The 22566-nt window shown below is 41.5% G+C and overlaps 1 protein-coding gene across 10 annotated transcripts in view; it reads right to left on the reverse strand.

The window, feature by feature from the left end:
* The window catches only part of BPNT1 (3'(2'), 5'-bisphosphate nucleotidase 1), a 35828-nt gene that overhangs the window by 9568 nt on the left and 3694 nt on the right, over positions 1-22566 (reverse strand). For 2 of the 10 annotated variants that reach the window (XM_063613953.1, XM_063613951.1), the window contains exons 2-8: positions 21338-21611; positions 19953-20029; positions 12027-12154; positions 6611-6715; positions 5511-5618; positions 2549-2597; positions 461-552 (exon numbers count right to left, since the gene is read on the reverse strand). In XM_063613953.1, coding sequence (XP_063470023.1) covers positions 461-552; positions 2549-2597; positions 5511-5618; positions 6611-6715; positions 12027-12146 — 474 coding nt within the window. In that variant the 5' untranslated portion in view covers positions 12147-12154; positions 19953-20029; positions 21338-21611. The remainder of the gene's footprint in view (positions 1-460; positions 553-2548; positions 2598-5510; positions 5619-6610; positions 6716-12026; positions 12155-19952; positions 20030-21337; positions 21612-22566) is intronic. The other 8 variants (XM_055234869.2, XM_055234867.2, XM_063613952.1 and 5 more) reach the window with 5 other exon arrangements.

The raw sequence follows: 22566 nt of genomic DNA on the forward strand, positions 1-22566 counted from the left end.
TGAATGTGCTTCAGGAACCAATCATAAATCAGGTGTCTTGATGCCCAAGCCAATCAAGAACCCTATCAGTAATTCTCTTAACATTTATATTTGAATCATAAGGAATAAATTTAAAAATATATAATTTATTTAGTGTGTCTGTGTACATACACATGCATATATATACATACCCAGTACCAATGCCCCCAGCGATTTTGATTCAATAGGTCTGGGGTATGGCCTGGGAATCCATATTTTTAAAAGTTTCTCATCAGTTAATAGCATAGCTAAAAAAAAAAGTTAAAAATAAATAAATAAATAAATAAAATTTAAAAAATGAAAAGTTCCCCAGATGATTGCATATGCAACCAAGCTAAAAACCACTCGCTTAGGTAACACTATAATTATAAGAATTATAAGAATCAGATAACACTATAATTATTTATCTAATGAAATTACTTTGTATCATTTATAGTAATACCTCATAGTTGTAATATGGCTGGTTAATAACTCCTGCTATGGCTTTTCCTTCATAAGCAATTCCAATAAGAACTGTTACATTGTCAAGAAGACCTGCAAAGAAGAAATAATATCAGTTATATAACTTGCTCATTTTATGACTCATCATTACTACATCAATTGCTCCAAGTTAGTTTTGCAGTTAAGGTATAGAATTTGCAATGATTCATCCGTGATCAATCCTATTTATAGCAAAAGACATAAATGATAAGCAAGCTGGCCAGAAACAGCAATAGGATCTATGGCCACTTAATTGAATTGGCAATCATGGTCTCATTAGTACAATGTGTAAACCAACTAAATAAAGCAGCCATAACTCTGCAGCCATCATCATCAGATTCCTCTATGCCTCTTCCACCATCATCCAACTCATCCTTACCTGCCGAATCACTTTATATTCCTGGATTACACGCTAGACTTGTATTTCAAGCCTTTAAAGCAGAGTTTCTCAAAGGGAGGCCCAAGGACTATCAAGCAGCATTAGAATTAACTGGTGTACTTTTTATAATACAGATCTTCTCAGGCTCCTTCCCAGAACTAGTGAATCAAAATCTGGGAGTAGGGGACAAGACCTAAATAAGCTTTCTAGGTGCTTTTATACACATTAAAGTTGTCTAGAGCTTCCTTATTTCACAATGGGTTCTACAGATGTTTTCAGCACACACACGTACATACACATGTACACACACACTGTGATTCACCCATTATAGAGACATCTCATTCAAGAAGAGTAAAATAGTTTTTTCTAGTAATTATGATAAATTTTTTAAGCCATGTCCTGAGAGGCAATACAAGAAAATTTATGTAGATCTTAATTTAATTTTATCACCATCATCATCATCATTATTATTATTATTTTCTTTTTTTGAAACCAAGTCTTGCTCTGTCACCCAGGCTGGAGTGCAGTGGCATGATCTCAGCTCACTGCAACCTCTGTCTTCCGGGTTCAAGCAATTCTCCTGCCTCAGCCCCACAAGTAGCTGGGATTACAGACGTGCGCCACCAGGCCCAGCTAATTTTTGTATTTTTAGGAGAGAAGGGGTTTCACCATGTTGGCCAGGCTGGTCTCGAACTTCTGACCTAATTATCTGCCCACCTCAGCCTCCCAAAGCGCTGGGATTACAGGCATGAGCCATCACGCCTGGCCTAGATCTTAATTTTTAAAATAAAACTCTAAGCCTAAAACCTAAAACTTGCCAGGCGTGGTGGCTCACACCTGTAATCCCAGCACTTTGGGAGGCCCAGGCGAGTGGATCACCTGAGGTCAGGAGTTCAAGACCAGCCTGATCAACATGGTGAAACCCCATCTATCCTAAAAATACAAAAATTAGCTGGGCGTGGTGGCAGGTGCCTGTAATCCCAGCTACTTGGGAGGTGAGGCAGGAGAATAGCTTGAACCTGGGAAGCAGAGGTTGCAGTGAGCCAAGATGGTGCCACTGCACTCTAGCCTGGGCAATGAGCAAGACTGTCTAAAAAAAAACAAAACCTAAAACTCTGGCTCTGAGCTTGTTCATTCCTACATTTATATAGCCAATTTTATTTTAATTTGTTGCTTTCTAATTGTTCTCATCTTAGATAAGGAGAAATATTGTACTGTGTTTCAAAACCCACCTTTAGAAGGTAAGGCTATGAAATGTGAAAGCAGTTCACAGATTAGGGGAGAGTGAATGGGGAGGGCATGGGATGGTGGTGGTGGCAGAGCCAAGAGCTACACAGTTGTACTCGTTATCGTTTTTCTACCCCAATAAAACTGGGGGTTCAGTATAGTCATTTTGGTAACACTGGTTTAATATGTTATTCTCATCTGGGAGACATTAGAAGTGTGGGGCTGGTGGAGTATGTGGGGGGTGGTATTTGAAGGAGATGAATTTTATTCTCCTGTCTTGACAATCAATGATGTATGATAACCATGAGCACAAATATAGCTTTAGGGGTAAACATAACACATGATAGTAGCTTTCCATACAACATACAAAATATCAAATATTTACAACTAACATCATATCCTTGTCCCACTGCTGTCAAATATGAATACAAAAGAGATATCAACCTTCGGTATATTCCTTGGTTCCATCCAGAGGATCAACCCAGACCACGAGCTAAAATTAAAAAGAGAGAAGGAAAATACCCAAATCAAGCACACAAAATTCTAAAAATAGATTTAAATAGATTAAAATTACTCTTTTTTTCCTGTTTGAAATTATATTATGGATGGCTTAAGTTAATGTCATCTGTTTTGAGATAGTACAAAGACCTTATTCTTTTGTAATCATGGAAAAAGTCCATTTGAATAAGAGAAAAGTCTGATTTAAGAATTTTCAGGCCAGGCACGGTGGCTCACACCTATAATCCCAGCACTTTGAGAGGCCGAGGCGGGTGGACCACCTGAGGTCAGGAGTTCAAGACCAGCCTGGCCAAAGTGGTGAAACCCCATCTCTACTAAAAAATACAAAAATTAGCCAGGCGTGGTGGTGGGTGGCTGTAATCCCAGCTACTCAGTAGGCTGAGGCAGGAGAATCACTTGAACTCAGGAGGCGGAGGTAGCGGTGAGCAGAGATCATGCCATTGCACTCCAGCCTGGACGACAAGAGCAAAACTCCATCTCAAAAACAAAAAAAAAGGATTTTCAACATGAAATGCTTAACTGATAAAAGTTTGTTATCATTTGAACACTAAGCACAATGAATATACTGATCTCTAGATCATGGTACAGGAAAAACTTGTAAAGTGGCATAAAAAATGTTTTGAACAAGCATAGTTGCTACTCATTTTTATACATAAGTGCTGATTTTAAAAAAACAACAGTCTGATTATCTTAAGGACACAGTCCATACAGTCCAAAGAAAAATGAAGAATAAAACTGGCAGCAGATTTAAAAGGAAAATTCCTTCTGTTTAGGACATTTAATATGATTCAGGATATGCTGCCTTTAACCACTACAATGATAACATTATGTGAATTTCTGAGTGAGGGCATGTTTCTGATGGAGGACACCACGTCTCATTTTCTTTGCTTTTTTCTTTTTTCTTTTTTTTTTTTTTTTCGAGACAGAGTCTCGCTCTGTCACCCAGGCTGGAGTGCAGTGGCATGATCTCGGCTCACGGCAACCCCCGCCTCCCGGGTTCATGCCATTCTCCTGCCTCAGCCTCCCAAGTAGCTGGGACTACAGGCACCTGCCACCACGCCCGGCTAATTTTTTGTATTTTTAGTAGAGATGGGGTTTCACCGTGTTAGCCAGGATGGTCTCAATCTCCTGACCTCGTGATCTGCCTGCCTCGGCCTCCCAAAGTGCTGAGATTACAGGCGTGAGCCACCACGCCCAGCCCCACCATGTCTCATTTTCTTTGTTTCCTCCATACCACAGAGCAAAGTGTCTTATTCATAGTAAGTCTCCAACGAATATGCCTTAAATAATTAAAAATTGGAAAACTAAAGACGTTATGGTGGCTATCTGAAGTCACAGATTTAACTTAAGCAACAATAAAAAGCAAGCAGGATGATATTTATGGTCTTCTAAAAATATAAGGTAGCAACCTGTTTCATAGCCTTCTATCCCCAATTACCAATGAATGTTTTACTATCAAACCTACTAAATATCTACTAAATAACAAATTAGATTTTCTTCCTAAAAGTATTTATTTATTTATTTAATGAGACAGGGTCTCACTCTGCTGTCCAGGCTGGGGGGTATGTGTAAAACTGTACAAGGCAGGAACAAAGTAGGACAACTTACACTTCCCAATTGCAAAACTTAATACAAAGCAAGAAAGTGTGGTACTGGCATAAGGATGGACATATAGACCAATAGAATATAACTGAGAGTCCATAATGAAACCCATACATCTATTTCTTTTCTTTTTTTTTTTTTTGAGACTAAGTTTTGCTCTTGTCGCCCAGACTGGAGTGCAATGGTGCAATCTCGGCTCACTGCAACCTCCGCCTCCCAGGTTCAAGCAATTCTCCTGCCTCAGCCTCCTGAGTAACTGGGATTACAGGCCATGCGCCACCACGCCCAGCTAATTTTGTATTGTTGGTAGAGATGGAGATTCTCCATGTTGGTCAGACTGGTCTTGAACTCTCGACCTCAGGTGATCTGCCCACCTCGGCCTCCCAAAGTGCTGGGATTACAGGTGTGAGTCACCGCGACCAGTGTGAAACCCATACATCTATGGCTTGCTGATTTTTCACAAGTGTGCCAAGGCCATTCAACTGGGGAAAAAATAATCTCTTTAAGAGATGGTGCTGGGGCCAGGGGAGGTGGCTCAAGCCTGTAATCCCAGCACTTTGGGAGGCTGAGGTAGGTGGATCACAAGGTGAAGAGATCAAGACCATTCTGGCCAACATGGTGAAACCCCATCTCTACTAAAAATACAAAAAAATTAGCTGGGCGTGGTGGTGTGCACCTGTAGTCCCAGCTACTTGGGAGGCTGAGGCAGGAGAATCGCTTGAACCCAGGAGGTGGAGGTTGTGGTGAGCCAAGATCGCGGCCCTGTACTCCAGCCTGGTGACAGAGCGAGACTCCATCTCAAAAAAAAAAAGAGATGGTGCTGGTTGCAGCCTCAACCTCCATGGGCTCAGGTGATCCTCCCACCTCAACCTCCCAAGTAGCTGAGACTGTAAGTGTGCACCACCATACCTGGCTAATTTTTGTATTTTTTGTTGAGACAGAGTTTCACTATGTTGCCCAGTCTGGTCTCGAACTCCTACACTCAAGCAATCCAACCACCTCGGCCTCCCAAAGTGCTGGGATTACAGGTGTGAGCCACCATGCCTGGCCCTAAAAGTATTTTAAATAACAGTTTTAGAGTGGAAAGGAAACCCATAGGATGAGAAATTGAACTCTAAATCCATATGGTTACCTGATACTTCCATGTTGGCTCTGAAAGATATCAAGTTTCTGGTTGCCCCTATTTTATAACTACCAATTTTTCATCTTACAGGCAAATATTATTTCCTTTACTATGGCAAAAAGCCCAGGTTAATAGGGAGTTGAGTATAAATATGGGTCATACATCTTCTTCTTTAATAGCACTGTACTGCGATGGGCATGGTTGCTTCAGTATTTCTTCCCACTGACTGTCTTCAATCAGCTCTTGATCCACTTCCTCAGAAGGCAGATCCTAAAGCAGAGATAACCCTAATGGTTACTGAGGCCGTTTAGTGTTTACAGAGTATGCTTTGTCTCATTAACAGAAGAAATGCAGCATCACCGTTTTCACTAGTTCTTCCGGTTTACCACTTATATTTAGAGTTTTTAAAGCAAACCTTAAAAATTTGCAAAAACAACCATATGTGGCTCATCAAAATTGACTAAATGGTTCCAGTATCATTATACTGAACAGAGTTTAAAAAGGAAAGAATTTTTAAGTATTATACACTCATTTAAACAAGTGTCTCTGACAGCAGATAGTTCCCTTGTATTACATGAGATGTCAATTCCCTCATTTTTTTTTTTTGAGATGGAGTCTTGCTCTGTTGCCCAGGCTGGAGTGCAGGGGCACCATCTCGGCTCACTGCAACCTCCCCATCCTGGGGTCAAGCAGTTCTCCTTCCTCAGCCTCCTGAGTAGCTGGAATTACAGGCATTCACCACCAAGCCTGGTTAATTTTTGTATTTTTAGTAAAGACAGGTTCAGTTTCACCATGTTGGTCAGGCTGGTCTTGAACTCCTGACCTCGTGATCCGCCCTTGTTGGCCTCCCAAAGTGCTGGGATTACAGGCGTGAGCCACTGTGCCCGGCCTAATTCCCTCACTTTCAAAGTGTTACAGTCTTTGGATAAGTATGCAAATAAGCCTAATTTTAAAAACAAACAACAACAAAACCCATTTTATTCCAAAGTTCTAGATCTCTGCCCATCTTACAGTTTGTATGCTGGGTATAACAGTAACCATATCTTCTATGGTCAATAATAAAGACATCTGGCTTAGAAATAGACCAAAATGTCTTAAAATCAGATATTTCCCCCAAGTCCAAGGAATACAATAATTATTTTTGTGTTTAAAACAATAAATATAATGCTTAAAATCATAACGGTGGTATATAAATCATTAAAGTGTCAGTTATAAATCCATTTGGTAAACAGAGATTTTTAAAAATGTCTGACGACTCTTACCTCTTCCCCTATAATTGTGAGTTTGGGGAATTTCCGGGCCAATGAAGAACATATGCTCATCTGTGCCAATCGGTCAGCTTTGGTCTGCAGGTCTGTTGCACAGGTCTATAATAAAGAATGCAAATTTTAGCAGAGCTGATGAAAAATAAGTTGTCCTCTGATTCCTTGTGCATGAGTGCCTACATAATTTAGATTACACTGCCAGTTTTTAGAGTCACAGAACTTAACACCAAATGAGTTAACTGGTTTCTTGCCTTGGTTTTTCTCAAAGGATTAATAGTGGGAAAGTTTGGAAAGGAGCTTTTAAATAATCTAGAACATTTTCTTCCCTAGTTTAGAAATTCCTTATCTCTAGACATCAACCTTTTGCTTAAATAGATTAAGAGAGAGGAAATGTATAACTTTTCAAGGCAAAGTTAATAGTTATTAGAAAAGTGTTCCTTGGATCTTTCTATAACTTCCACACTAATCCTAATCATAATAATTCAATAGGTCCTCAAGTTGATTCACAGGTACAGAGTAAGAAATCCTATTTGTTTTTTTTTTTTTTTTTTGAGACGGAGTCTTGCTCTGTTGCTGGGCTGGAGTACAGTGGCACGATCTTGGCTCACTGCAAACTCTGCCTCCTGGGTTCAAGCAATTCCCCTGCCTCAGCCTCCCGAGTAGCTGGGACTACAGGCACGTGCCACCATGCCCGGCTAACTTTTTGTATCTTAGTAGAGACAGGGTTTCACCATGTTGGCCAGGATGGTCTTGATCTCCTGATCTTGTGATCCGCCCGCCTCAACCTCCCAAAATGCTGAGATTACAGGCATGAGCCACCGTGCCCGGCCTAAGAAATCCTATTTCTAAAAATCTAAAAGACACGAATATGAACTGCTGTAATATTTAACATATAGCTCACCTATGGCACCCTCACTCAATCAATATGTCAGATAACCATGCTAGTGAAAAAGTTTGCAAGTGACAACCACAACCTCCTTTGTTAGTTTGCTTTCAGAGCCTTATGATATGTTGCAATTTATATATGCCTGGTTAAGTAGATTTACGATTATATCATCTTAGTACAATTTGTTTGTTTGTTTGTTTTGAGACGGAGTCTCACTCTGTCTCCCAGGCTGGAGTGCAGTGGCGAAATCTCAGCTCACTGCAACCTTTGCCTCTCTGCTTCAAGTAATTCTCCTGCCTCAGCCTCCCGACTAGCTCGGACTGCAGGCGCCCCCCACCATGCCTGGCTAATTTTTGTATTTTTAGTAGAGATGGGGTTTCACCATATTGGCCAGGCTGGTCTCAAACTCCTGACTTCGTGATCCACCTACCTCGGCCTCCCAAAGCGCTGGGATCACAGGTGTGAGCCAGTGCACCCGGCCTCATTTTAGTAGAATTTTAACAATACTTTGCAATGAGATAAGAAGTCATTATGAAAAGCAACTGTTTTATGCCTCACTGAGATTTGCTGTATATCTCAATGCAAAGTATTATTCTGCTAGAATGTAAGCTCCACAAAAGGATTTTATTCCCTAAAGAACTGTGTCTGGCACATAGTAGGTGTCTATAAGTATCTTTTGAATGAACCTGCTCAAAAGAATTGTTGAGTTTGAAGATTAGTTATACATCAATCAAGTTTGTAGACCACTGCTGTAGAGAAAAAAAAGACACATTGAAAGCCATTCCACTATCTGAGGAAAGCAATTCTCTTTTCCTCTCTAAGATAAATATTTCCTATTCTATCAACACAGTTCCAGACCTCATCATTGGAACCTTGTGTGATAAACTGATTTTGCTGTTTTTTAAAAATAGGGTATCAACAGAAGGATATAAAGTACTAGAAATGCCTGAGCAGTACAGAAGACAATGAGAATATTATTTTTTCCTGACTTAGCATTACATCTGTGTTCCTTTTTAGCTACCTGGGTTTCAAAGTTGTATGTCTAATATAATCTCAACGTAAGATCAACTTAAAATAAGTGATGTTAAGGAAAAGGATCTGAAAGGAAATAATTCAAAATATTGGCAATGGTGGCATGATGGATGATTTTTGTTTACTTTTTGGCATTTTTCTCCATTTCCTACTTTTCATAATAGAAAAAACTTTATAAAAAATGAGATTGGGGGCAGGCGCAGTGGCTCACGCCTGTAATCCCAGCACTTTGGGAGGCCGAGGCAGGCGGATCACAAGGTCAGGAGTTCGAGACCAGCCTGACCAACATGGAGAAACCCTGCCTCTACTAAAAATACAAAATTAGCCCAGGCGCGGTGGCTCATGCCTGTAATCCCAGCACTTTGGGAGGCTGAGGCGGGCGGATCCCGAGGTCAGGAGTTCGAGACCATCTGGCTAACATGGTGAAACCCTGTCTCTACTAAAAATACAAAAAAATTAGCCGGGTGTGGTGGCGGGCGCCTGTAGTCCCAGCTACTCGGGAGGCTGAGGCAGCAGAACGGCATGAACCTGGGAGGCAGAGCTTGTAGTGAGCCGAGATCGTGCCACTGCACTCCAGCCTGGGTGACAGAGCGAGACTCCATCTGAAAAAAAAAAGAAAAAAAAAAATACAAAATTAGCTGAGTGTGGTGGCGCATGCCTGTAATCCCAGCTACCCAGGAGGCTGAGGCAGGAGAATTGCCTGAACCTGGGAGGCAGAGGCTGCGGTGAGCCAAGATCACGCCATTGCACTCCAGCCTGGGCAACAAGAGTGAAACTCCTTCTTAAAAAAAATAAATAAATAAATAATAATAATAATATTAGTAGCCCTCTGAAAGCAGCAGTATTATTTTGTTGGTTATTACCAAGCATGTCTGTGGTCAACTAAAATCTCTTTTTCAAACAAATTCGAATCAGATTTATCTTACATAACTTGAACATGAATACAGCGCTTTATATTATTCCTGTTATAATATCCTGTTGGATTTGGTCCACTTTTCTCAGAGGTTGCAACTATTTTGAATACTTATTCTGTGATCAAATGCCTTAACTAGCCCGCTCAGCTTTCTCTTATTGACACATTTGATAAGTATGTTTTCTATATCATCTTCCACTTCAGCTAACACATTCCATGTTTTTTAAAACTCTATGTTATTTAATGATTAAAGAGAACAGTATAATGTCAGGAGCAGAGTCCTGTGATCAGCCAACAGTGATCCTTTTCCAGGATGAAAATGACTCATGAATTTAAATTTGTGGATAATGTTATTTATCCAGTTATGAATACACCTAATCATGGCTCAGGATGGGAGATGTCGTCTATATAACTAAAAATAGCTTGAATATTTTCTTAAATAGAAAATGACAGACTATAACAAATGTTTTGCTTAAATCAAGATACCCTCTATTTCCTCTATGAGCAGGCCTATAAATCTATCAAAAAAGGAAATGAGATTTATTTCATTTGTTCTTATGAGGTTTTTTTAAATATTATTTATTTATTTATTGTAGAGACAGGGTTTTACTCTGTTGCCCAGGCTGGAGTACAGTGGTGGGATCACAGGTCACTGCAGCCTCAAACTCCTGGGCTCAAGCAATTATCCCACTTCAGCTTCCCAAGCTAGGACTACAAGCATGTCCCACCATGTCAGATGGGGTCTTGCTATGTTGCCCAGGCTGATTTTTATGTTAACTTTTTAAAAGCAATTACGTTGAATGTTTTATAATGAACTCACGTCAACTTTTTTCTAAGTTGTTTTTTACTCATATATCTCACTTTTTCTTATGGTAACAACCCTAGATAGATATATCACTCATAAGTGAGTGACTTAACTCACTCTATTTTAAATTGTTAAAGTGCTAATGATCAATCATGTCCTATTAATGTTCTCACTTGGAAGAAATTACAATACAATTTTCCTTAAAGGCTATAATAAAGAAAGATTTAGGCGAAGTGTAATGGCTCATACCTGTACTCACACCCATAATCTCAGCACCTTGGGAGTCTAAGGTGGGTGGATCACTTGAAGCCAGGAGTTCGAGACCAGCCTGGGCAATATACTGAAACCCCATCTCCACAAAATAAAAACATTAGCTGGGTGCCATGGTGCTTGCCTGTAGTCCTAACTACTCAGGAGGCTAAGCCAAGAGGGTCCTTTGAGCCCAGAGCTTGAGGCTGCAACAAGCTATCCGTAGGACTGTGCCACTGCACTCCAGCCTTGGGCGACAATGTGAGACCTTGTCTCTTTAAAAAAAAAAAAAAGATTATAATAAAGAATTTAAGGATTAAAAGTCAATATATGAAAACTTATGTGTAAAATTTGTAATGTGAGGTAATAACCAAATCCCAAGGAAGATTTATATATATATATATTTTTTTTTTTTGAGATGGAGTCTTGCTTTTGTTCCCCAGGCTGGAGTGCAATGGCGTGATCTCAGCTCACTGTAACCTCCACCTCCCAGGTTCAAGTAATTCTCCTGCCTCAGTCTCCTGAGTAGCTGTGAGTATAGGTGTGCACCACCATGCCTGGCTAATTTTTGTATTTTTAGTGGAGATGGGGTTTCATCATGTTGGTCAGGCTGGTCTCGAACTCCTGACCTCGTGATCCGCCCGCCTTGGCCTCCCAAAGTGCTGGGATTACAGGCGTGAGCCACCGCGCCCGGCCAGAAGATTGTATTTTAAACTGGAACACAAGCATGGTGGTATTTCTTTTAAGAATTGACTATCAGTATAGACTTTCTGATAATCTATTTAAGTTTGTAATTACTATACCGGGAAAAACACCCTTGCTTTGAGTTTCTTTTCCCTGAGGAAGAAAAAAATGTATCACTTTGATTATAACAAATATTTATGTAAATGCCAGATTTTACAAAACATGTTGAGCTCACTAAGGATTGCATGGCGTTGCATGTAATAGATTATCTAGGATTTGAAGCTTGGTTACAATGCCTTGGGGATGGATATGGTTCAGAAGACTCAGACATATAAATAAACATCTTGGATGTAGAAAGTCTGGAGTCTTTTTTTTTTTTTTTTTTTTTGAGGTGGAGCCTCGCCCTGTTGCCCAGGCTGGAGTGCAATGGTGCGATCTCGGCTCACTGCAACCTCTGCCTCCCGGGTTCAAGCGATTCTCCTGCCTCAGCCTCCCAAGTAGCTGGGATTACAGGTGCTCGCCACCATGCCTGGCTAATTTTTTGTATCTTTAGTAGAGACGGGATTTCACCATGTTGGCCAGGCTGGTCTCAAACTCCTGACCTCATCATCCGCCTGCCTCGGTCTCCCAAAGTACCAGGATTACAGGCGTGAGCCACCACATCCGGCCTTGGAGTCATTTTCAAAGCAGAGATGGAACCCTTTTGAACCAAGGGTCTTGCAGTCTCCCTAAGGGAGCCATCAATTATTTTAACCGATAAAGTGTGTCCACATTCTTACATCATTTAGTTAAACCTCAAGAACAAAAATCAAGTTGGTATGAAATGATATGAGAGTTTGAGTACCTTCTCCACGATACCCAGGTCTCCTTCAGCAATAACACGTCTGACTATCATTCCTGCCTTTTGAGCAATAGAATATGCTGAGGCTACCAACCGCATCAACACAGTGTTACTGGAAGCCATGGTACACTCTAAAAAGAGATCAAGAAAAACGTCTTGTTAGTTTCAAAACCAACTACTGGTTTTATTTACTTAAATCCAACTTAACACATATTGAGTGCTAACTTGGAATTGTTTCCATTAACTGAGTAAATTATTTAATATATATTTACTAAAAGAAACTTGGAAAAAACTCCATTTGGGCATTAACTCTTTCAATAAATTCTATATTTTTTATGTCTCTCTGCAGATGGGGCATGTCAAAGCATAGGAGAAACTGGCCCAGGATGCTGAGCATGTGAAAAAGTTTGTGTATGAGGTGGTGGGTAATGTGCAAAGTATGTGGAAGGTGCTTTGGAGGCTAAAAATATGAGATGTAAGATTTGTGTTTGAGGAGCTAATATTTTGGTGAGTTGTAGATAAAATAATGTAACCTAATATCTGTAACATAAAACTAGGAAGCACCAAAAGAGGTATGAATAGTATAAGGGATGTAGGTGTGTAGAGTGTAATTAAAAAGGGAGGGTGTATTAGTCCATTTTCATACGGCTATAAAGAATGACCCAAGACTGGGTAATTTATTACTTCCAATGGCAAGAACCGCAATTACTTTTGCATCAACCTAATATAAAGGAAAGAGGTTGAATTGACTCACAGTTCAGCATGGCTGGAGAGGCCTAAGGAAACTTAACAGTCATGGCAGAAGACAAGGGGGAAGCAAGACACCTTCTTCACAAGGTGGCAGGAAGAAGTGCCAAGCAAAGGGGGAAGAGCCCCTTAAAAACCATTAGATCTCATGAGAACCACTCACTATCACTGCCCCCCATGACTCAATTACCTCCACCTGGTCTATCCCTTGACACGTGGGGATTATGAGGATTACAATTTAAGATGAGATTTGGGTGGGGAAACAAAGCCTCACCACATCAGAGGGATTGCGTATAACTATAATTATTTTCTGAAAATCAATGAATATTCTCTGCTATTATTTACCTCCATCTTCGTCAGTAGCCAAATAAAGAGAACAAGCAACCTAACAAATTATAATGAAGACCAATCACCTGGAAAAGTAAGGAGTGTCAGAAGTCTCTAGCTCCAATGAAATAAACGGAAAAAGCAGCCTTTAGAATCCAGTACATTGCTTTTTTTTTTTTTTTTTTTTTTTGAGACGGAGTCTTGCTATGTCGTCCAGGCTGGATTGCAGTGGCGCCATCTCGGCTCACTGCAACCTCTGCCTCCCGGGTTCAAGCAGTTCTCTGCCTCAGCCTCCCAAGTAGCTGGGATTACAGGCGCCCACCACCACGCTTAGCTAATTTTTGTATTTTTAGTGGACACGGGGTTGCATCATCTTGGCCAGGCTGGTCTTGAACTCCTGACCTCGTGATCCACCCGCCTCGGCCTCCCAAGTGCTGGGATTACAGGCATGAGCCACTGTGTCTGGCCTGTACATTCCTCTGAAAATATGAATTCAGGCCGGGCATGGTGGCTAATGCCTGTAATCCCAGCATTTTGGGAGGCCAAGGTGGGCAGCTCACCTGAGGTCAGGAGTTTGAGACCAGTCTAACCAACATGGTGAAACCTTGTCTCTACTAAAAATACAAAAATTAGCTGGGCATGGTGGTGCACACCTGTAATCCCAGCTACTCAGGCGGCTGAGGCAGGAGAATTGCTTGAACCTGGGAGGCAGAGGCTGCAGTGAGCAGAGATCGCACCACTGCACTCTAGCCTGGGCGATAGAGTGAGACTCTGTCTCAAAAAAAAAAAAGAAAATATGAATTCAAATCCTGAAATTTTAGTGACTGTTCTGGATGTACCACCCACATTCCCTTCAGGACTGAAGAGCTTATTTCCCTACTTGCTAAGACAGCTGTCAACAGATGGCCCTCAGCTGCCATCTTTCTTTGGGAATATATCTGCTGAGAAGGATCACTTCACCTGAAACGTCACAATAGGGAGATTTAAAGGCCATTTCCTACCCCAAGTGGGCTGCCACCCCAGCATTGAAGGGCTATCCAGCTTCCAAAATACCCTATGGGGTCAACTGAGGCCTTAGCTGAGACTGCATCATAGCCCAAGATACCTTCTCCTACTTTCTTCCCTTCCTCCCCTTCCCTTCCACAAACGATCCTGAAAGCACTCCCTAATAAACCTCTTCCACTTTATCTCTGTCTTAGAGTTTTATGGGGAATTAACCTATGACAAAAACTTCTGACCTCTAAATCAAATCAACATTATTTCATCACAATAAGGGAACACATGATTGTTCCCTAGGTGAAAGGACTATAATATATATATAAAATGTCTGTATATATATTAAATAATATATATATTTTATATTATACATATATATAAAATAATATATATATTTTATGTTATACATATATATATATATTTTTTTTTTTTGAGATGGAGTCTTGCTCTGTCACCCAGGCTGGAGTGCAGTGGCGCAATCTCAGCTCACTGCAAACTCTGCCTTCGGGGTTCAAGTGATTCTCCTGCCTCAGCCTCCTGAGTAGCTGGGATCATAGACACCTGTTACCACACTCGGCTAATTTTTGTATTTTTAGTAGAGATGGGGTTTCACCATGTTGGCCAGGCTGGTTTTGAATTCCTGACCTCAAGTGATCTGCCCACCTTGGCCTCCCAAAGTGCTGGGATTACATGCCTGAGCCACCGCACTCAGCCCTGGGACTATAGAGAACATTATAAACCTCCATTCAGCAATAGTCATTGTTCTACCATGAATTTCTGACTGAATATTTGATTTGATGTTTTAACACCTTTAACATCTTTTTTCTTTTTTTTTTCTGAGAGGTAGTCTCACTCTGTCACCCAGGCTGGAGTGCAGTGGTGCAATCTTGGCTCACTGCAACCTCTGCCTCCCAGGCTCAAGTGATTCTTGCGCCTCAGCCTCCTGAGTAGCTGAGATCACAGGCAACTGATACCACGCCCAGCTAATTTTTGTATTGTTAGTAGAGACAGGGATTCACCATGTTGGCCAGGCTGGTCTTGAACTCCTGACCTCAGGAGATCCACCTGCCTCAGCCTCCCCAAATCCCGGGATTACAGGTGTGAGGCACTGTGCCCAGCCTCCTTTAAATCTTGTTTCTATCATCCACATTCTATTGACAGGAATTATGAACCTAACTGGAACAATAAGTGAAGTGTTTGAAACTCTTCAGAAGGAAGATGGAATTGAAATTTATGGCTGGGCACGGTGGCTCACGCCTGTAATCCCAACACTTTGGGAGGCCGAGGCGGGCGGACCATGAGGTCAGGAGTTCGAGACCAGTCTTAATAACATAGTGAAACCGCATGTCTACTAAAAATACAAAAATTAGCTGGGCGTGGTGGAACGCACTTGTTAATCCCAGCTACTCAGGAGGCTGAGGCAGGAGAATCACATGAACCCGGGAGGTGTAGATTGCAGTGAGCCGAGAGATTGTGCCAGTGCACTCCAGTCTGGGCGACAGAGCAAGATTCCATCTCAAAAATAAAAAAAAGGAAATTTATGTAAGGTAATGAATACCATATTGTGACCAATAGCTGTCTGGAAATTAAGATGAAAATAAAACGGGTTTCTTTTTTTTTTTTTTGAGACGGAGTCTCGCTCTGTCACCCAGGCTGGCGCGATGTCGGCTCACTGCAAACTCCACCTCCCGGGTTCACGCCATTCTCCTGCCTCAGCCTCCCGAGTAGCTGGGACTACAGGCGCCCGCCACCGCGCCTAGCTAATTTTTTGTATTTTTAGTAGAGACGGGGTTTCACCATGTTAGCCAGGATGGTCTCGATCTCCTGACCTCGTGATCCGCCTGCCTCGGCCTCCCAAAGTGCTGGGATTGCAGGCGTGAGCCACCGCGCCGGCCAATAAAACGCATTTCTAAGTGCAGCTGACACTTGAACAACGTGGCCTTGAACTGCACCGGTTCACTTTGTGGATTTTTTCCAACCAAATGTGGATAGAAAAGGTATGTAAAACCTGTAGACAGGAAAGGCTTTTTAAAATATATTTTTATTTTATTTTCAAGAGAGTCTGTGATCTGTTAAAACTGAGTTTTCATCTATGAGTGTTTTGGAGGGCCAACTGTGGGACGTGAGTATGTGTAGATTTCAGTATTCTCGGGGGTTCCTGGAATCAACCTCCCTCATAGACCGAGGGATGACTATATATAAAGTGTTTGTTTTATGATATCATAATTAGGCTAGATTAATTTTCTTGGCATACTAGGAGTTACATGTGGAATAAACCAGTTACAATTACTACTAATTCAGGAGCACTTCAGATAGAAAACAGAGAAATAGGGCCAGGCACAGTGGCTCACGCATGTAATCCCAGCACTTTGGGAGGCCAAGGTGGGTGGATCATGAGGTCAGGAGATTGAGACCATCCTGGCTAACACAGTGAAACCCTGTCTCTACTAAAAATACAAAAAATTAGTCAGGCGTGGTGGTGGGCACTTGTGGTCCCAGCTACTCGGGAGGCTGAGGCAGGAGAATGGCATGAACCTGGGAGGCGGAGGTTGCAGTGAGCCGAGATCACGCCACTGCACTCCACCCTGGGCGACAGAGCAAGACTCCGTCTCAAAAGAAAAAGAAAAAAAAACAGAGAAATAATTTAGTAAACACTTTGCTGGTCTTATTTCTATTCCTTTATATCCATATCCAGACATATATCTGATTTATTCTGCACTGGAAATGTGGTCTTTGGGCAACTGCTTTGTTCTACCCAGATGTTTTGACCATATTTTAATTATGTGTTCGTATGCTCCTTCAATTCCCATGTTATAAAAGAATTCTTTTGTAATAGGAAGATCACCTTCCCTCACTGTATGGTGTTGTTATAACTTTTCATAGATATCATTTACCTTTGAACCAGTTAAGCAACCACTTGACCTTTGTCAGGCTTCATAAATGACTCAACTACTTCCCCTTGTATTTGCCAAGTCCATGGTATTTTCTTCCAAGGAAAAACTTTCAGGCATTGTCTGTCTACTAATTTCCTCACAAAATGATATTATATTTAATAACCACCAGTTAAAGCTAACATCAGCTTATAAAACATAAGAATGGGAAAAATAAGAAATAGAAGAAAATAAAAATGGGAAAAATAATGTTGACGTAAAGCACACAATGATTTATAAAGAGATTCCACAAATCACTTTTAATTGGCAAATAGGGAAATATTTTTACCATTCTTCTTTGAAGTACTTCTCTGGTCCAAACTGAATTGGTAATGAAATAGTACTATGCCCTAGCCTTAATCATTTTCTTACATATTTTTTAAACAGATGAATACAATGTTGGTTCTTGGTTAAAAAAAAAAAGAAAAAATACATAGTCATATTATCAAAACAAAAAATCTATACAAGAGGTCCCTTTTAGCCTTTTTAATTATGCCCCCTCCTATACTACAATGAGATTTACCTTTTGATGATACAGGTAGATTAAGAGCAAGGCCCAAACTAGCTACAGGCAAGTTAACTTTCTTAAAGCAGTTCAAATAACACCATTGTACTTCCTTCTCTACCAGTTTTACATCTTCTGGGCCTTAAAACACTCCTGTGAAGGTGTCTTTTCTGAAAGCCTAATCTAAAACAGCAAAGTGCTTGAGGGCGCAGGTGCTGGAGCCCACTACCTGTGTTCAAATCCTGGCTCAGCTGTGGACCTTGAGAAAACCACTTAAATTCTCTGTGCCCCAATCTGTAAAATGGTAAACACCAAATAATACTGGCTAACCATTATTATGATAGTCCTTATTTTGGTTATTTTGCAGGGACATTAGGGCAGTGTTAAGGGCAAAAAGTTCCTTAGCTTCTCCAACAGTATTCTGACCTTGAGAATACAAAATGATAATCAACATGACCCTCAATCAGAGTATAGTACAGCCTTTTGTTCATAACATTCTGAGCTTGAGGCTTGGAGTAGACAAGAAAAAAAGCTGTATAACACTTAAGGCCATCGACCTAATACCTATCCATTTGAGAAGTCTTTACAACTGCCAAAGGGCTAGTTCAGAAGGATGGAAAAAACAACAGGAATCAAACATTAGTTTCTTCTCATATAACGATTGTGACCATATGAGGATTAGGATCTAAAAATGATGAGTTCCAGGTCAAAATACTAAAATTATTTATATTTCAGAACTTGGCCTGATGATAATGTTCAAGGTCATCTGAAAAAATAAAAATGTAAGCATAATGGAGCAAATTCTGGAAAAAGAACAATGAACAGAGGTATTCCCCTTATCCATTATCAAAACATGATAAAATATGATTTAATCAAAATATGATATAAAAGTTTGGCTAGTGAGGCAAATTAAGGAAATAAATTGTAGAAATAGAACTGAACACACTAAAGGTAGTGTTTCAAATCATGGGGGAAATTCAATTTTGCATAAATGGCAGGGCAGTCGCTAAACTTTTAAATACTTTTTCTTTTTTTTTGATACGTAGTCTTGCTCTGTAGCCCAGGCTAGAGTGCAGTGGCCTGATCTCTGCTCACTGCAACTTCCGCCCCCTAGAGTTCAAGTGATTCTCCTGCCTCATACGGCTGAGTAGCTGGAACTACAGGCACGCATCACCACGCCTGGCTAATTTTTTTATAATTTTAGTAGAGATGGGGTTTCACCACATTGGCCAGGCTGGTCTCGAACTCCTGACCTCAAGCAATCCACCCTTCTCGGCCTCCCAAGGTGCTGGGATTACAGGCATGAGCCACCATGCCCGGTCTGAGTTGCTAAACTTTTTTTTCTTTGAGACAGAGTCTCACTCTGTTGCCCAGGCTGGAGTGCAGTGGCGTGATTGCAGCTCACTGCAACCTCCGCCTCCCGGGTTCAGCCAATTCTCCTGCCTCAGCCTCTTGAGTAGCTGGGACTACAGGCACATGCCACCACGCCAGGCTAATTTTTGTACTTTTAATAGAGATGGGGTTTCACCGTGTTGGCCAGGCTGGTCTTGAACTCCTGACCTTGTGATCCGCCTGCCTCAGCCTCCCAAAGTGCTGGGATTACAGGCGTGAGTCACTCCGCCCGGCCTGAGTTGCTAAACCTTAGGAAAAAAAAATGAGCCAGGCATATTGGCAGGCGCCTGTAACCCTAGCTACTCGGGAGGCTGAGGCAGGAGAATTGCTTGAACTTGGGAGGCGGAGGTTGCAGTGAACCGAGATGGTGCCACTGCACTCCAGCCTGGGCGACAGAGCAAGACTCTGCCTCAAAAAAAAAAAAAGTTGAGTCCTTTTTGCATTCTTTTGATATTTTGATATAAATACATTTTGATATAAATACATTTCAATGCATGGTTTATAAAAGTAAAAAATGAAACCATAAAAGCATGGAAATAAAAATTATAAACTTCATAAGCTTGGTAAATGCCCTTTAAGCATAAAACCAAGAATCCATAAAATATTCTATTGATAAATTTGACTGTATAAAACTAAAAGTTGCCGGGCGCGATGGCCTGTAATCCCAGCACTTTGGGAGGCCAAGTTGAGCAGATGACGAGGTCAGGAGTTCAAGACCAGCCTGACCAACTTGGTGAAACCCTGCCTCTACTAAAAATACAAAAATTAGCCGGGCGTGGTGGCACGCGCCTGTCATCCCAGCTACTAGGGAGGCTGAGGCAGGAGAATTGCTTGAACCCGAGAGGTGGAAGTTGCAGTGAGCTGAGAACATTGGCACCATTGCACTCCAGCCTGGGCGACAGAGTAAGACTCTGTCTCAAAATAAATAAATAAATAAATAAAAATAAAATTAAAACTTCTGCATGGCCAAAATACCATAAACTAAATAAACAGGTACTTGACAAAATAAGAAAAAAATACTGTATCACATACCAGACAAATGAGTTAATTTGTAAAAAAGCTGAATAATCCAATAGAAAAATGAGCAAATAAACAGGAACAGGCAATACCTACAAAGAGAAAAGCACTGGCCATTAAATACATAAATACTCAGCTTCACTAATTATGAAAGAAATGCAAACTAAAACAATGAGAAATGATTATTTTATTTTTAATTTTTATTTATTTATTTATATTTTGCTCTTGTTGCCCACGCTGGAGTGCAATGGCGAGATCTTGGCTTACTGCAACCTCTGCCTCCCGGGTTTAGGCGATTCTCCTGCCTCAGCCTCCCGAGTAGCTGGGATTACAGGCTTGCAAAACCTAGTCTCTACAAAAAAATGCAAAAATTAGGCGGTGTGGTGGCACATGCCTGTAGTCCCAGCTACTCGGGAGGCTGAGGTGGGAGAATCACCAGACCCTGGGAGATCAAGGTTGCAGTGAGACATAATGGCACCACTGTACTCCAGCCTGGGGGACAGAGCAAGACCCTGTCTTGAAAAAAAAAAAGGCCGGGCGCGGTGGCTCACTCCTGTAATCCCAGCACTTTGGGAGGTCAAGACGGGCGGATCACGAGGTCAAGAGATCGAGACCATCCTGACTAACACGGTGAAATCCCGTCTCTACTAAAAATACAAAAAATTAGCTGGGTGTGGTGGCGGGCGCCTGTAGTCCCAGCTACTCCGGAGGCTGAGGCAGGAGAATGGCGTGAACCCGGGAGGCGGAGCTTGCAGTGAGCCGAGATCGCGCCACTGCACTCCAGCCTGGGTGACAGAGCGAGACTCTGTCTCAAAAAAAAAAAAAGAGAAAAAGAAGGAAGAAGGAGGAGGAAGGAGGAAGGAGGAAGAAGGAAGAAGAAGAAGAAAAGAAGAAGAGTTTGTCCTTTGTCCAGTTTGCAAGGGTGTGAAGGAACATGTTCCTGAGCATTGTTGGCAAAGCGGTTAACGCTCTTAGCAGAGTTTTGAGAACGGTAATAAAAGTATAATGTACATATCTTTCGAACCAGCAATTATATTTCCAGAGAAATCCAAATAAATCACGCAAACCTACAAATATGTAGAAATGGCAGTTGGAAGAATATTTGCTATTTAAATAAATTTAATTTTAGGTGCCAAGCAGTTTCTAAATTTGGGTGCATCAACAAAGTCAATGTCTAGGTTTGTCTTGTTTCTACAATATATGGCTATAAAAACCTTCCGGATCGTGCAAATAAAAGCACAGATAAACAATTAAAATATTGACACTCAAGAGTCCAAGTCCGAAATTAGAATATCTGGAGAAGCAATCTGATTCACATAAATCTTTTTTATTTTATTTTATTTTTTAACATAAATCCTATCTACCTGGCTCTTGCCCTGACCAGCAGGAGAGAAACTTACGGTGACAAACCTGGAACAACGTTGGACCAAAAACACTTCAGGACAGCAAAAGCGCGCTATCGTAGACCCAGGTCCCTCGCTGCATCCAATACCGAGATTTCGCACTGTCAGTAAGTCTTTCGAGATGGATGGCATCCCTACCTCAGCTACTGAGCATGCGGGAAACTCCGCGCAAGCGCACAACAGCGATTTCACACTGCCTCTTTAGACCCTGATCCGCGGGAAAATTCCACTTGTCCGTGTTTTCTCCAAGCTCTCCCTAGGTGCAAGTCACCTGTTGTAGTAAATAAAAGCGAAAGGTGTGTCAACTTTCAAAGATTGGCTAAAAAAAAAAAAAAAAGAAGAAGAAGCAAAGAACACATTAAGCCAGCAACAGTGTGTTGAAAAAAAAAAAGATTGGTTTTGGTTTCAGCTGTCTTCCAGCCCACTTCGTAGAGTTCACTGTTTTAAAATGTTCATTGGATTAGTGATATCGCTCTGCGGCTATTTAACTTCGAACCCCTAGCGGTCCGTGGACAGCCTTCAGCAGGTCCACCACACACACTTCCACCTCCCACTCCCCACGCAACAACAAAGCAACTTTATGCAGAATTGTGTCAAAGATGCTTGCTTACATTTTTTTTTTTTTTTTTTTTAAGAGAGAGATAGCTTGCTCTGTCGCCCAGAGTCGATTACGGCTCACTGCTGCCTTCCCACTTCCAGGCTCAAGCCATCCTCCCGCCTCGGCCTTCCGTGTAGCTGGGAATACTGGTGCAGGTGCGCGCCACCACACCGGGCTAATTAAAATATTTTTTTTTGTACAGATGGGATCTTTTACTGGGGGGCTTGGTTGGGTAAGGGGGCAGTGTCTCACCCTGTCGCCCAGGCTGGAGTGCAGTGGCCCAGTCTAGGCTCACTACAACCTCCGCCTCCTGGGTTCAAGCGATCCTTCCTCTTTAGCCTCCCAAGTAGCTAAGACCACAGGCGCGCCACCACGCCGGGCTAATTTTGTTTGTTTGTTTTTTAAGTACAGGCGGGGTTTCATCATATTGGCTAGGCTGGTCTTGAACTCCTGACCCCAGGTGATCTGCTCACCTTGGCCTCCCAAAGTGCTGGGATTACATGTGTGAGCCACTACGCCCAGCCTAAAAAGGCTTTTACTTCTTCATTTGATTTTCACAATAACTCTGTAAGTTAATGTATATTTTTGGGAAGTAGCAAAATATACATAACTTAAATTATATTACTTT

Source organism: Symphalangus syndactylus, chromosome 19 (genome assembly GCF_028878055.3).
Source record: "Symphalangus syndactylus isolate Jambi chromosome 19, NHGRI_mSymSyn1-v2.1_pri, whole genome shotgun sequence".
NCBI classification, from domain to species: domain Eukaryota; kingdom Metazoa; phylum Chordata; class Mammalia; order Primates; family Hylobatidae; genus Symphalangus; species Symphalangus syndactylus.